A 16,925-nucleotide genomic window follows, 5' to 3' on the forward strand; every position below is an offset into this window, starting at 1 on the left:
TTTTGGGATAAAAGATAATGTTCTTTTTCAAGAATACAAAGTAGTAGCTAGGGTAATTCATTTTTTTATGGCAATTTTTAGTTCCTATCTGCAACAGAAACAATCTTATAAGACCATTGTTTTAGTGGTTGATAAAAAGCGATGCATGTTTAATTCAGTTCCTATCTTATATTTAGATCTGAGTTTTTAAACTCCGTTGATGTTAATTGCAGGATCATTATGGATATGGAGTTATTTTTCTCTATAGTTTCACTTTTGTTGCAATTGAGTTGAGTAAATTTTCAGTTTTTGTTCTTATGATTTCCAGATGGTTCTTACGATTTTCAGATGGTTCTTGGAAACATGTTAAGCTACTTCAATTCAATTTCCTTCAACTTTTTGGATATCAAGTATAACAAGGTGTATTACATATGTAGATATCTGATTTTGTATAGTATATATATTCTTTGAGTTGGGAAAAAAAACAATTGGGCATTATGATACACAGGTAAAAGATCAATATGTTAAGGGGATGGGAATATAACGCTGTTGGGTATCTAAGCTTAGGTGTGGAACATTCACATATTATTTTTTTAATCTATAAAAATTATGGGGGCCCATGCATTTATTCATTAAACAAGAAATAATAAAATATTAGTATGTGAGGGGTTCCACACCTAAGCTTAGGTGCCGGACAGCCTTATATTCTCTTTTCCCATATATTAAGGGGGATGGGAATATAAGGCTGTCGGGTATCTAAACTTAGGTGTGAAACACTCACATATTATTTGTGGTATTTTAAAATCTGTAATTACTATGATTATAAGTTATTGCAAAGATATATCTTTTTAAAATCTGTAATTACTATGATTATATGTATTACACTTACATTTGTGGCATTTTAAAACTTTCATATTTAATTTGTCACACCACATTTGTCCATACTAACTAAATATGTGGCGGGAACAAATGTGGTGTGACAAATTAAATATGAAGGTTCACACTAAAATGTGTGAACTTTTAAAATACCACATTTCAAGTGTGGATTAATTTCTATACACTTTTAGTTTTTCATATTTTTACACACATAAAAGCGTTACAATTTTTTTAATTTGTTCATGCTAACTAAAAGTGTGGACAAATGCAATATTATTTGTAGTGAGTTCTTATGTAACTCTCTTTCTCTCTGTATATATATATATATATATACACAAAGTTTCATGGTACGAGAATTTTTTTTTAGCGACAAAAACTTTAAATTTTTTATTACATACTTCTTATTGTCATATATAAATGGTACATGTGAACAAATCCATTTGCATATAAATTGATCAGTTATACAAAATTTTCATTTGTATATCTCTTTAATTTGGAAAAAATAATCATATGAACTTTAATTATGTTTTCAATAGGAATAAAGTCTAAGTCATTTACATGCATGTGATCTAATGTATATTAGAAAAGATTTTCACAATTTTTGTAAAATTAAAGTTCTCAAATAATGAAACCTACCAAATTATAAAAATTAACTCCTCAAATTAATCTATAATACCTTATAAAAAGAATGACATATTCTATGTTAGGTAATTCTATTTTTGAATTATCAGATTTGCCCTTAGACTTTTTTATTTTTTTTCTTTATGTAACTACCCAAAATCTCTAACAGACCGTCTTCCCCATTACTGCCGCCGTATTGCGCAGGTACCATGCTCGTTAATTATTACGTCTTCCCAACAATCTTTTTCATTTTGTGCTTTGGACGATATCATTTGCAATAAATTTTAACTGTCGCAAGATTACCGATCACATGCGACAATAACATCAATTATTTGTTCTAATATATAACACACACATAGATTTTATAATTTATTAAACTAATTAAGGTTTAAAACATATCTTGAATATGTAGTATATTATCTTAAAAGTATTGCTTTTATGAACTAAAGTTTGCAACATTAAAAAGAGTGACATTACATCTTTAATATTTGATATATGCACCACTTTTTCTAAAATGTTACATTCTATTTTTATTTTGCAATATTTATTTATGTGTGGCTCTGTAATCAAATTTATCTAAAAGGCAACAATAAAACATATGTTGCATTTGATTCATTTTATACTAGTGATCTTCGTCAGATTAAAATCAAAAAGTGAGGATGAAAGCACACCAACCCGACATGTTTAAAAAAAAAGAAAGAAAAAAAAGAGAAAGGTAAAGGTAAAGTGAAAAAAAGAAAGAAGAAAAAAGACATCCATATACCCCTTATAATACAAACTACAAATCTATTTTAAGAAGTTTAAACAATTTTTTCAATATCTTCATATTACCCCTAATTCACACATTACCTCTAATTATAGAGTATTTTTAAATACAATCAAACAAACACTCTACCAAAATTTAACACACAGTCACTTTTTTCTCTTCTGCCTATTTACACTGCACACACGCATATCAATTCCCCCTAATGTTTTGTATTATTATCACCGTATAACCACCACAACGTGTGGATACCAACCCTCGTTCTTTTATATGACAACTTTCTTTCTATTAAAAATGTAGCTAATGAAGGACCGAATATAAGATATTGAACCAAACAATAATTTTTTATTTAATAGCAACTACATTCTATACAAATTCAAGGTATATTTACATCGTGTCCACCATAAAACTTACATCGTGCCACCACCCGGGTTCCAATCCGGGTTGGGATCTGATTTTTAGGAATTTATTTCAAGATGAACCGAACAGGTTACAAAAAGCCGGTCGACTCATTGGTTCCCCGCCGGTCAACGGATTACAATGCCATGGTTCTACCCGATTAATATGGGTTAGGAAACCTTTTAAAAGACTGAATCAGTATTATTTGTTGGACCAAAGACGTAAGGGGCATTCCCCCACCCTTTATATGTTGCACTCGTCCTTGACGTGGTTGTGTGAGAGACTGAGAGGTGTGCCAAGGGGTGTTTCATATGAGAGAAAAATTCAAAATAACCAAGTTAATTTATAAACCTATTAAAAGAGAATACTGTGAAACTTTGGAGAACATTTTGCTTATTACCTATCATCCACATCATCTTACCGTCGCAACGCGAGGATATTTTCTCTCGTTTTATTCAAAGTACATAACAATTACAAGTCACAAGGGCTGAACCATGCCGATTGTTGGGCTAATTTAGCCCACCTTTACTTTCAAGTGTATACCATTTTAATTACATCACCAAAAAGATAACAATTCAACAAGCCGATGTTATAAATATTGGTATATACCCGGTAATACTGTTATCAGAGGATACTCTAGTACAACGAGCCCTGTTATTTTTCCTTTATTTTCTCTATGTATTACCGCCGATATTATCCTGTATTGTAAAGCCGGTTTTCTCATTTTTTTTATACTTTTTTTATAAAAAAAAATTAAAATAATTTTTATGATATTTTGATGTTACTTTAATTTTGTTGTTTGTAAACTTTAAAAAAAATATATATTTTTTTATGAAATACTTATTTTGATATTATTTTTGAATGTATTATAAGTGTATTTTGAATATTTTTGTTAAACTATAACAAGTTTTGTATAACTTTTATAAAATTAAAAATTAAATATAAAAAAATACCCCGGTAATACCGGTACCAAATACCAGACTGATACCGGTATTTATAACATTCCAAAACACCAGATTTTGAAATAACTTACAAAAAGGCTAAAAAAAAGTCATTTTCCAGTTAATGAAATGCCAAATCTAAAGCAACTTATATCCTCTGAAGCATAATGTACAACCAGTTAAACATATAGTGCTTTGGCTTTGGTAAAAATTCTTTTGGAAAATACTTTGACACCAAAACAAGATAATGTATTGCATTTGGTTCAAAGAAGCTGTGCGACTGTTTCAAAACATAACATAAAAGATAATTGATATTAGTACCACAAAAGTTGATATATTTATCACACAGTAAAATTATTTCAGTATATTGTACAAGTCAGTAAAACATGTTGATGGTAGATTAATCAAACGTTGTGGTAGGAATATCACTTGGTTAACAGAAAACATAGCAAAAACGTACCATGATTAGCCATACAAACAATTTTCACCATTACAAAACATGACTAGCTTTTTTCATAAAACCGATTTCTTCATCGAGAACAAAAACCACCATTAAAGGATACTGTTTGTCTGCAAGTCGAAAAACTCAGACACGAATACTGAGTCATCATCACCAGAACACTCACCTGAAGGTTATGTTACACGAAAACAAGAGCTTCTAGCTAGACTTGTAATGCTCCAAGCCCAAAAACTCCGTCTTACTACCGATTACTTGGATGAAGGATCGGAATATATCTTACAAAGTTTGCTGAAGAAGCCAATCTTTAGTTTGACCAAGACGGATATATTTTTTAAGATATTCCATGATCACAAGCCCATGAGTTAGAAATTGGTTCTGTATTAAATAAACTCCATGTCTAAGTAGAATAAACCATTTACATGGTGCAAATTAAATAAACTTGAGTTTGGAGTGTAATCTAAAAAGTTCAAACAATATAAACGTAATACAGACATTACATGATACAATTACTTTAGTTACTACGTACTACTTCAATTCCTCTAGCTAGCTATACATAAATGACATACATCACATGATAACATATATATTACATACATCACATGATAATTACATCCTACAATATATAACACATAAATGACATATATAGCCGTCAAATGAAAGCTTTATTCATTATCTATATGTTTAAATGCCACTTTTGTATTCGGAGCATCATTCAGTACGTAGTGCTAGAAACTGTCTCCAATAGTATCACTTGTAGGCATCGGCGGAAGAGTATCGGGATCAGTTTGTTCCATATCAATCATATGACTGCAGCTCGTTTCATCGTAATTGTCTTCACTAACCAAATTAGTAGGCTTCCCAGACTTTCTCAAAGCGTCGAGCTCCATAGTCACTTCTTTCATGCCAGGTCTGTTCCCGCCTACTTGGTTAAGACACCTACACACCAGGATGCTTATTGCTTTAAGTTGCTCATAACCCGCCTCCTTTACCACACCGTCTTCAAGAATATCAAGTAACTTATTTTCCTTGACAGCCTTCAAAAAATTTGTTGCTAAATTTCGCTCCTCTGGACATTTTTCGATACTGAGGGGTTGTTGCCCTGTTAAGAGTTCTGCAAGAACCACACCGAAGCTATAGACGTCACTTCTATCTGTCAAGTGGCCGGTATGAAAATATTCTGGATCCAAGTATCCGAGCGTTCCTTGAACCAGAGTTGTTACTTCATCATGACCTAAGGGAACTAGCCTTGAAGCACCAAAATCTGCGATTTTTGCGGTGCAATTTTCATCCAACAAGATGTTAGTGGACTTCACATCTCTATGTATGATGGACATTCTAGTATCTGTGTGAAGATAAGCGAGTGCACCCGCGGATTCATGTGCTATCCTTAATCGAGTATCCCAAGACAATCTCTTTGTGCCAGTTCTTACATTATTATGAATGTGGCGATGAAGAGTACCATTTGAGACAAATTCATAGACTAACAACGGGACCTCGGTTTCCAAACAAAATCCTATTAGTTGCACCACGTGTGTGTGATTAATCTGAGTGAGAATCACCATTTCGTTTATAAATTCCTCCCGTTGTCCTTCATCTACTCTTTGGGATTTCTTGATTGCGACAACACGCTCGTCTGTTAGAGTTCCCTGGTACACGGTACCATTGCCTCCCTTTCCAATAACCTTACTGTCTGCAAAGTTATCAGTTGCTTTTTTAAGTTCTTGGACACGAAAAATGTACATAGAACTCACATCGACGCCACCCCTAGTTGTTAGCTTCTCTTTTAATAGTGCCCCCCCATTTCGCTCGTAATATTTTTCTCTTAGTTTTGCTAGCTTCCATTCCAGAGCCGTGAAGTACAAACCCAGTAATCCAATCACCATTAAGGGTAACGCAAGTCCAAAACCTACATATAATCAGCGACGAATCGATCAATGATTAATGTAATTTAGATGCATGGAATTATAAGAGTACAATTATAATCATAATTACTTTAAAATCATTTACGAACAAAATAATAACAACATACAAAATGTGAATAAATGAGTAACAGTAAAGTTTTTGTATACGAGTTTAAAGACACGATCACCGTCCGGCTCAGCTATACGACGTGGCCATCATGCTTAAGGTAAAAAAAAAAAAAACTACTCCTTTTATGTATGAAATAAGAGTTTTGTTAATGACAGTCGATATTAATTAATTAGTATTGAAGAATTACCTAGAATGTATACGGGCTTGTTTGAGCGGGGGACTGCTGCAGGTTCACAACCAGAGGTTGCATTACGAATGTATTCGGGAGAACAAACACAACCATTTTCTTTTGTCGCATTACCAACAGATCCCGGTGGACACGTACAACTGTAACTCCCTAGAGTATTATTGCAGACACCGTAACAAGGGTAGGTTCCTGGATCCGCACACTCATCAATGTCTGTAATAATGAAAAGAGTACGGAAAGTCGATCACACCTTTCAATTGTATAAGTATATAACATAAAATAATATCTGTCCCTAGCAACTGTAGCCAGGCGCGCCATCAAATGTTTCATCGGATGCAGATATAATTATATCGATTATTAACACATTTGTTACCAATCAATCTATCGTTGTGCCAAGTTTCGATCATACATAATGGTTAAACATAATGAAAATTTTTAAATTTAAAAATGATAATTACATAATTAGATCGACATAAATAAAAAGCAAGTTGTTATATATAAGAGATCAAATGAAAATGTGTTTTAAGCAGAAAATGGAGAAAAGATTATATGTATAATCAGAACGTGACATGTGGTTTTAAAAAAAATATGGTGGCATTTTGGTAAATAAATAAACTTTTGTGAGGTGTAACATTCCAATATTTTAAGGTAATAGAAAATTAACCCTTTTTGTAGTTTTGACATTAAATTAATTTCCTAGTATTTTGTTTTGAGATAAGGGGTTAATAGCCGGAACTTTAGTTGTTAGCGGGTATTATACCTACAAAAATTAAAATGGAACGTGGCATTAGGGGAGAATGCACAGCCATTTCAAACTTGATGATTCACAATTTCACTAACACTTATTCTTTCAATTCCCAATCCTTCCACTTCTTCTACTCTATCAAGATTTTCATGCAATTCAATCCCTCCCAAATCTAATTATCTAAATCTTCCTAATAGTTAACAAAGTGAGGGTTTGTATTGAATTAAAGAAGGCTGAATTTAGCAAGGAGAAAAGGGGAAAAATCTAGAAATTTAATTGTGATTGTTCTTGAGGTAAGAATTCCTTCATTTTTCAATTTCAGAATTTAGGGTTTTGGATATTGAAATTAGGGTTCTTAGTTGGAATTGGGAAATTGGTATTTTGGGGATTTTGATGATGAAGCCTAATGAAATTTTAAAAGGAGAAGCTTTGGGTAAATGCAATTGAGTTTTTGTAATGAAACTCAAAGTAATAAACATTATGTCTTGAATGTTTGGCTAAATTGTGATATGAAGTTGACTATAGAAAATTGTTAAAATGTTTTGTAATTTGCCAAACACCATGATAATAGAATGCATGATGAATTCAAGTAGATGTTTGTGAAAGAGTTGAGTTTATGGAACTCATGGATGTATATATTGTATTATGGTGGTGAAGATCATCTAGTCGAGCTTTTAGCCATAGTATCTAATAGCCATAGTATCTAATAGCCAAATTTAAGATGAGTGTATATGCATATAATCATGTTCTTGTTATGAGAGGTCATAGGTGGGTAAATTCCTATGAACCATTTGATCGTTGTTTGTTAGAACTAGTAGGTGGGTAAATTCCTACTAGTCAATTTGTTTGCAAGAGCTAGTAGGTGGGTAAATTCCTACTAGCCAAATTGTCCATGGCCATGTCGAAAATGATTGTGTGATGAAAGTTATGCTTGTGATTGCTATGATTGTAATGGCTAGCTTGCTAGGCTTTATGTGATGTTTGATGCACAATGTTAAAATAGCATGATTATGATTATATGTGTATGCACTCACTAAGCGTAGCTTACCTTTTTAGCTGTTTAACTCTTTTATAGGAGTTGGTAGTAGCAAGAGCAAAGAAGTGATAGAGTGAAGTTCAAATTGGAAGTTCTAGCCATCTCAAAGGTTGGCATTTGGGTAACTAGGGTAGATGATCCCTTTGATACATGTTGGCTCTTGATACATTTTCCTTTTGGTTAATCTAACTTTGGTAAAATTCTGAAAATTTGGTTGATGTGATGAAATGTAAGCTTTTGGTAAATTTGTGAATGACTTGACAATTATCCAAATTGGGCAATTGGCCCGTTTGTTGAACTATGTAGTTGTAAATTGTGTATAAAAGGTAGAATTTTAGTGTAATGGTGTTTTTACATATCTTGAATGGTTCGGAATGGTTTTTGAAAAGTTGGAAGTGAAATGGTGTTTTTGATTCAAACTATTTTGAGTCCATGTGCAGGAGAATTTGGTTTTTGAACAAAAAGGGTTTCCTGCAGGTGGTCTCACCGCACCGCAGTGGGAGACATTCCCAGCTCACTGCGCCGCAGTGAGCTTTTGATCTTTTGTTGCCGGGATTTTCCACTGCGCCTCAATGGAGGTATTTCGACTCACTACGCCGCAGTGGGTTTTTACATTTAAAAGGAATGGAGTGGGCTGATTTCAAGATAGTTTTCTTTAAAGAATTTTGATCCGAAGTCGATGTGACTAGACTTAGGAGTGAGTTGATGAATGACTCTGAAGGCACCTTAAATGTAAATGAATTCCGGGTGCAATTTCTGGATAGCTGTCAAATCGCGACACGAAGTTCTCAAGCGAAATTCACCTTTAAAAAAAAATATAAACAAGAAAGCCATTGTGGAGTTCACTCATTATATATATATATATATGATCGATGAACAAAAAAAAAAGAGTGGACTTGGTCATCGCTATTAGTTTTCTTTATCTCTAATTGGATTTCCTTTTCTAACTGGATTTTATTCCAAAGACATATTAGATTGTTAGTTTAGATAACTAGATCTAGCTTGTTCTAATCTCTCTATATAACTAAAAGAGAATATATATTTTTGATTATGTGATAATTATTTTTATTTGCCCACTTAGGATTTTAACTTAGGTGTCATTTTTTGGTTTTTTTAACACTTTTTCTTAAAACTAAGATAGTTATCTATTATAAAACTAAATATAAATATATTATCTATTACTTAATTAATTAATTTATCTTTACATATATACTAGATTTTAGACCTGTGACAAATACATAGGTTTAACAATATTATCAATTTAAGATTTAAGATATGGAACAAAAAAATACTTGTACACTAAATGTAAAAATAAAAGTATTTTATAAAAGGAACTGAGACATTCAAATATTAATACTGAAGGTTAAATCATATCAAAGTTGAATGGTGTAACAGAGTTTCTTTCATTCAAAAGAGAAAAAATATCTTAACTTTAATTACACAATTGACCGAGTTCCCATTAATGTCTTATAAATTATTAATGTTAGTTTGTTATGATTTAAAATTTAATAGACTATATTTAGTGATAAAAATTTGATCTATTTCTTAAAAGTTTGAGTTTTATATTTAAATATTTTTTGAAAAATATACCCATTGAAGTTCTTCTTATTTACTAAAAAACCTTCAAAAAAGGATAATAATACATATTTGAAGTTTTTTATACGTTCTGTATGCATATTTTTTTTTATTATATACTACGTAGAGCTATCAATTTGTAGATAAAGTTCGACATAAATGATAAATAAGATTTATAATATACTTAAAGTAATTACAAATGGTATTTCAAAATCAGGGAATATAGTTTATAAAAATCGTAATCTTAAAGTCTAACTACTAAGTAGAGTTTTTGGTTTGTAAAATAATAAAAGCTTTATTGATCCAAATCCAAATTTAAAGATAGTTAGTATTGATCCAAATTAAGCTACGTGTTGGTTTTTTTTTATCTTTTTGAAATTCTTTATTTTTTCTTCATTAAATTATTTCTTTTAAAAAAATAAATGATGATATCATCAAAGGTCAATTTGATGAAATTGAGTGATTTAATTGATTATTAGTTCAACTGTCATATAGTATATATTAAGATTAAGATAAGGATTAGTTATTATTTTTTTAAATACAAAAACTCTATATTTTATTATATCAATATTAATTTCACTTTCATTTTTTAATTTATTTTTATCTATTCTAAAACCACAATTATTATTTCATGAAACTATTAACTTTCATTGATAAAACTTTTATATAATTAAAATAGGATATGTTTTATATTATGTGTAAAAGTGTCATTTTTTGGTTTTTTTAACACTTTGAAAAAAAAATAGTTATCTATATTTTAAGAATTTATAAAAAAAAAAAAAAACTCAAGAACCATTTAAAACCACACATTATTTCTCTTTTTCCCTCTCTTCAACTAAATAATAAAATTTACTCAAATCATTCAAAATGTTTTATCTCACAAACCGTAAATCGTTAGACGAAACAAAAAGCATAGGTAGTCTTAAAATTTCGTCATCTTTCATTAGAAATCAATTCGATATACTTTTGACGACTTTTTAATTTTCATTTTCTTTTTGATACTTACACATAACTTACACATGTGTAGGTTGAACAAAACTTATGATTCGGAGCGGGCTTCGCCCTTAAGGATATTCATAAACCAAAGTTGGTGGGAGTGATAGGTCATTGAGGGTGATAGGTCAAAGTGTGATAGGTCATAGAGGGTGATAGGTCATAGGGGGTGACCGGGTGATGGGTGATCTACCTAACGCGCTTCGCCCTTAGCCGCTATGGCTCTGCCATAGATTGACGGGATCCGCCCTTGACCTTCATTGTTGTGTAAATATGTTCATTTACTAATTTAAATGTGAAAACAATGATCCTACACATGTGTAGGTACACAAGTATAAGAGGAAAAAAAACGAAAATTAAAAAGTCGTCAAAAGTATAATGAATTAGATATCTAATGAAAGAGTACGAAATTTTAAGACTACCCATGCTTTTTGTTTCGTCTAACGATTTACGGTTTGTGAGATAAAGCATTTTGAATGATTTGGGTGAATTTTATTATTTAATTAGAGAGGGAAAAAGAGAGAAATAATTTGTGGTCCAGAATGGTTCTTGAGTTCTTTTTTATTTGTAGGTTCTTAAATAACCCTTCATCTATCTATTATCTCACTTAATTAATTAAGCTTTAAATATAAATTAATTATTATTTCTTTAAATACAAGAACTCTATAATTTATTATATCAATATTAATTTCACATTCATTTTTTAACTATAATTATTTTTTCTATATATTCTAAAAGCATAATATTAGTTAATTTATTTTTTGATAGAAGTTATGGTTTGTTTAGGATTAAAAGTACGATTAATAAGGAGCTTATTCAACCTATGTGTTTACATATTTTTGATATGGAAAAAAAATCTTTGTGGTACATTTATTTAGATGACAAATATTAGTTAATTTATTTAGTCTCTTTATATTTGATGTGAATAATTCATGACTAATACGACTTGAGTCTTTGAGTATCAACTAAGTTTTTTGCTTATTTGTTATTTTTAATGTTTTCTTTTAGTATTTTATGATATTATTTAAAATAAATACTTAGTCAAAGCTATTATTTAAAGATTATATGATGAATTAGAACTTAAATATGATATAGTTGTTTTTTTATCTTTTGAATTTTAGAACATCTTATTTTACTTTTTACTTATTAAAAAAAATCAATCTTTTACTTAAGTTCAATTAATTATTTAAAATTTTGAAATTAACCATTTCAGTTTTTGCTTTATGTATTGAAATTTAATTTATGTTGATGATTTATTTATGAAGAACATTATTCTTTATATTTCATTTTTTGATTTCATTTGTTGTTATATGGGTGGGATAAATTTGAGTCTAGGTCTTAATTTGAATCAAGATGGTCCATAACTTACACATGCGTAAGTCGTAGTGACGGTAGTCGTCGTCGCTGGAAGATCATGGTGGTAGTCAGAGATGATGGAGGTTTTATAACTTACACATATGTAAGTCGTGGTGACGGTGGTCGCCATCGCCGGAAGATGATGGTGGTGGTTGGAGATGATGATGGTGGTCGGAGGAGGTGGTTGGGATTTGAGGAGAGGAAAGAAAAATGAATGTACCCTTTAGACTCAAATTAAGACCTGAACTCAATTTATCTTTTTCATATATCTGACTTAATTAATTACTGTACTTGCTAGAGTATAAATTATACTAATTACGATTTTGGGTTAATTAAACTTTAAACGATCACAGACCTTGGCAGCCGCCTAAATCGTGTTCAAGATATGGATTACCCTGGTAACCTTGTTTGCATCTACAACGATACCCGCCATCACCTTCTTTATCAACATTATAGCATTCACTGTACATGCCTTTGCATTCTGTAACCTCTGATGAGCAGCTTTTGTTGGGTTCAACTACCCAATCTACCACAACAAGGACATTATCGTTTATCCTGCTATATAACTCGTAAAAATCTTTTATATCACTCTCGCCATGAAACTCAAAAGTATCTTGCTCACCAAGAAACGCAAAGCTGCAAGGGTTGAAGGACCGAACTTCTTGTGTGTTGTTCCTTAAGGTATCTAGTTCAACCTCGCAATCTCGGAGACCCTTTGGTATAGATATCTGACAACAGCCTTTTCCTGAGCACTTGCCGTCTTTAGCTATACCCGATTGGTTGTTGATACATGAAGTAATACAGCCACTTGAAAAGTCATCTTCCAATGTCGGTGCTTTTAAACTTCTGCCTGTGATTAACGCATAGTCATCACATCCAATCACCGTTAACTTGTTCTTTTCAGATAAGGTGAACCGATCATCTTCTAACATACTCCAAGCACTCCAGCTTCGATACAAACTCCCATTTGTATGGTAGCAACGATAAGCAACCCCAATACTCCAGGTCCTGATGCGCAGCTCTGAATCTGAAATGTTGTGTATAACATTGCTTCCTAGGGACAACTCTGGGGCCGTTCCATCATCAGAAGAAGTAGTGCTGCAGGTCAACGAGAACGACTTACTTAGCGAACAGCTTGTGTCGTCACCCTTGGCAATACCGAAAGGGAATGGAACTGTTATATCGCCACACTGCCTTTGACATCCTTGCTTTGCAGTACCAGCAAAAACTGTTCCTCCGTTGCCCGCCGCCATTGCAAGAGGAATATTTATTGATAATATTGAAAATTGACAAACTATTATTAGCAGGCACATGTAATTATAAATTAGAATAAGCATGTTTGTATCTTTTCTTTTCTAGCTATTATTAATTATATATGTATGTACGTGGTGAAAACACCTACCTACTTTGCTTTATTAATAATAATAATTGTGAATATGTTTCATTACCAAATCAGTCGTCATTGCAATTTATATAGACTGCCAATTTCCTAAAGAAATAGCATGCAGTTGATTACATACATGAGTCAGTACGAGGAAAAATTTTCAAATAGGACAAACTTAAAAAACTTATGAAAAATAAAATTAAAAGGGGGCAAAATGTTAAAAACCTATAAAAAATTTATAAAAATTTATAAAAAATTTAAAAATACATGACAAAATTTAAATTTGGAGGAGGACATTGGACCCTCTTGCCCCCCTTTAGTACCGCCCCTGACTGCATATAACCTTTTTTAGGGATAGAGTGATCAGGCTTTTTGGTTCAGTTTTGGTTTCATAGGATAAAAAAAACCAAGTATATAGTTTAGTTTATTTTATATTTATATTATATTATTTTGTTATTTATTATTTATGTTGAGTAAATATGTTAATGTGTTTGAACTTTTGCCCAAAACAATTAAATTCAACGATATATATGTTCTAAATGGAAAAGCACATAATAAAAAACAATTAAATTCAACGATATATATGTTCTAAATGGAAAAGCACATAATCAATCATCATTTCAGTATGTAATAATTAAAGGGATTAGTTTCCTAGAATTAAAGAAACTTTGAATGAATGTCTATAATAGGTAATAACTAAAGTTGTGTGTATTATATGTAAACAACTTTGAAATAATGTTTATTATATATAAGAATTTCGTTTCAACCTATTACAATCTGACAAGTGACACCTGTATATGTTTGCCACATATGTTTTCTTACATACAATAAACATTTTTTCAAGTTGCTTACATACAATACACATAACTTTAGTTTTTTCCTACTATAGACATTCGGTCAAAGATAGTTACATTCCAGGAAACTAATCTCATAATTAAATTATACCGATTTCAACACTTTAAAAAATATAACTAAAATATAAGGTTTTTTTTTTCGTTAAGTTAGTTTCGATTCAGACGTGCTGGAAGCAATTTTAACCAGCGAATTGCTGGACCTCCAACCCCTTCCTCATGAAAAATACCTTAGAGATGAGAAACCCAAGACTCGAACCCAGAAAAACTCACCTCTGTGGCCCAAATAGTGGATTTAGAGAAATACCTCTGGCCAACCCACCTAAGTGGAGTTGGTTAACTAAAATATACCGTAATTAGTAAAAAAAAAATCAATTGTATATTTAATTTCTTGCTTAAAATGGCATATTTATTTAAAACTTAATAAGCTCAAAGTGTTGAAAAAAAAAGAAATGGAACCAAAACTAAAAACGATCCAGATGAGCTCAAAACCGAATGGTTGAAAAGTTGAATCAATCAATATTAAAAAAAAAACAAAAAACCAAAGTAATCGATGCAAATTTTAGTTTTGGGCCAAAACCGAACTGCCTCGTACGTCCCTACTCCCAGTCCATGACAATTCATAACTACTAGATACAAAACAAAAAAGTATTAATAAATAAAGTTACCAATAGTAAAATAAGACGGATAGATATATTTTCTGACCATAATATACTATATATATCTACAATAGTTATAAGGCTCCAATAAGTTGTAGACAAGTCCCAGTAAACTATAATACTATCAATTAATGAAAAAACTGAGGAAAAAGGAAAAGAAAAGGGAAAAGGCGTACGTGAGGCATTGAGAAACTTACATGACTTTAAACCGACAATTCAGAGAGGGATATGAGGTGGTGGAAATTTCAAGATAAAAAAGATTCGACGGGAGATGGGGTCGGTACAGTTTCTTGATTTAAGCATGAGGCCGGAGAAGGAAGTGGGGAAAACTTAATAACGATGGAGACTAAAGCAAGTGGCAATCTTAAAACACTTTCATATTGACGAAGGGGATTTGTGAAATGTAGCTTAGGACAATCTTAATTAAATATGAGGATGGTAATATAAGGTTTTCGGGTATTTAAGTTTATGTGTGAAACACTTACATATTAAAATTTTAAACTATAAATTTCATAAGGGCCTAAACATGTATTCATTAAACAAAAAATACTAAAACATTATTATGTGATGAATTTACACACCTAAGTTTAGGTACCATACAGCTTTAAATTTACTTTACCATTATATATACATACATATTTGACTGAAAAATGTCAAAAATATGCTGTAATATTATTACCAATAATCTATTAATAATTTTCAGTTTTTGGCCTTTCACGCTTTTAAGAACTTTTACAAATCTAATTTAATAACCAAACCACCACTATCTATTAAAATCGTTCGATTAATCAGATCAAAGATGCATATTGTTCATGGTACAAGAACTTTTTTTTTCGCAACAACGGTGAGAACTTTAAAATTATGTATTACTACTTGTTATTGTCATATGTGAATGTTACATGTAAACAAACCGATTCACATATAAATTGATCAAGTTTTTTAAAATTTTCATTTGTATATCTCTTTTGAAAAAAAGTTATCATATGAACTTTTATTATGTTTTCAATATGAATGAAGACATTTACATGAGATTTAATGCATGCATATTATAAAAGTTTTTCACAATTTTTGTAAAATAAAAGTTCTCATGTGAACCCTACCAAATTATTAAAATTAACTCCTCAAATTATCACGTCTTCCCAACAATCTTTTCATATTGTGTTTTGGACGATATCATTTGCAACAAATTTTAACTGTTGCAAGGATCACCAATCACATGCGACTAAAAATAACAACTATTTTTTTAATATATAACGTACACACACAGATTTTATAATTTATTAAACTAATTAAGGTTTAAAACATATCTTGAATATGTGGTATACTATATTATAAAACAGATATCCCTTGTTTACATTTTATATTTACTTAACACAATTTTTCTCTATTCAAATCTCAACCAATCATTTGTTTTCTCTTTCCTCTATAAATCATTTATTCCTCCAATTCATTCAAAATATTTTATCTCAAAAATCGTACATAGATAAATTATAAAAATTATATGGGTGTTCTTAAAATTTCATGCTCTTTCATTAGAGATGTCATTCGATATACTTTCGACGATTTTTTAAATCTGAGGGCGGAGCCCGTACGGCTAAGGCATTTAGCTATCACACTCTATGACCTATCACCCTCATCATTTCACTGCCGCAACGCGCGGGTACTTACTCTCGTTATCTCTTAAAAGTATCGCTTTTATGAAGTAAAGTTTGCAACATTAAAAAGAGTGGCATTACATCTTTAGTAATTGAAATGCACCCTTTTTCTAAAATGTTACGTTCTATTTTTATTTGCAATTTTTATTTCTATATTGCTCTGTAATCAAATTTATCTAAAAGGCAACATTATAAAACAAATGTTGCATTTGATTCATTTTGTAATAGTGATCTTCGTCAGATTAATATCAAGAGACAGAGAGAGAGAGGTAAAGTGCAAAAAAGAAAGAAAAAAAAAAGACATTCTTTTATATGACATCTTTCTTTCTATAAAAAAAATAGCTAATGAAGGACCGAATATAAGAAATTGATCCAGACAATAACTTTTTATTTAATAGCAACTACATTCTATAA

General features: G+C 30.9%; 1 protein-coding gene across 1 annotated transcript; it reads right to left on the reverse strand.

Annotated features, from left to right (window-relative positions):
• Positions 1-4,442: 4,442 nt before the first annotated feature.
• LOC122609516 (wall-associated receptor kinase 2-like) lies at positions 4,443-13,229 on the reverse strand. The gene is made up of 3 exons (XM_043782556.1): positions 12,318-13,229; positions 6,258-6,470; positions 4,443-5,945 (listed from the first exon to the last, which is right to left on the reverse strand). Exons 1-3 carry the CDS (start codon positions 13,213-13,215, stop codon positions 4,765-4,767), a joined length of 2,292 nt encoding a protein of 763 aa, XP_043638491.1. The 5' UTR covers positions 13,216-13,229; the 3' UTR covers positions 4,443-4,764.
• Positions 13,230-16,925: the final 3,696 nt, after the last annotated feature.

Source organism: Erigeron canadensis, chromosome 7 (genome assembly GCF_010389155.1).
Source record: "Erigeron canadensis isolate Cc75 chromosome 7, C_canadensis_v1, whole genome shotgun sequence".
In the NCBI taxonomy this organism is placed as follows: Eukaryota; Viridiplantae; Streptophyta; class Magnoliopsida; order Asterales; family Asteraceae; genus Erigeron; species Erigeron canadensis.

Coding starts and splice junctions, on each gene's coding strand:
- LOC122609516 (XM_043782556.1), bottom strand. CDS start 13,215: ATGGCGGCGGGCAACGGAGGAACAGTTTTTGCTGGTACTGCAAAGCAA. Junction 6,471..12,317: donor CGATTTAGGCGGCTGCCAAG/GTCTGTGATCGT, acceptor TCATTATTACAG/ACATTGATGAGTGTGCGGAT. Junction 5,946..6,257: donor CAAGCCCGTATACATTCTAG/GTAATTCTTCAA, acceptor GATTATATGTAG/GTTTTGGACTTGCGTTACCC.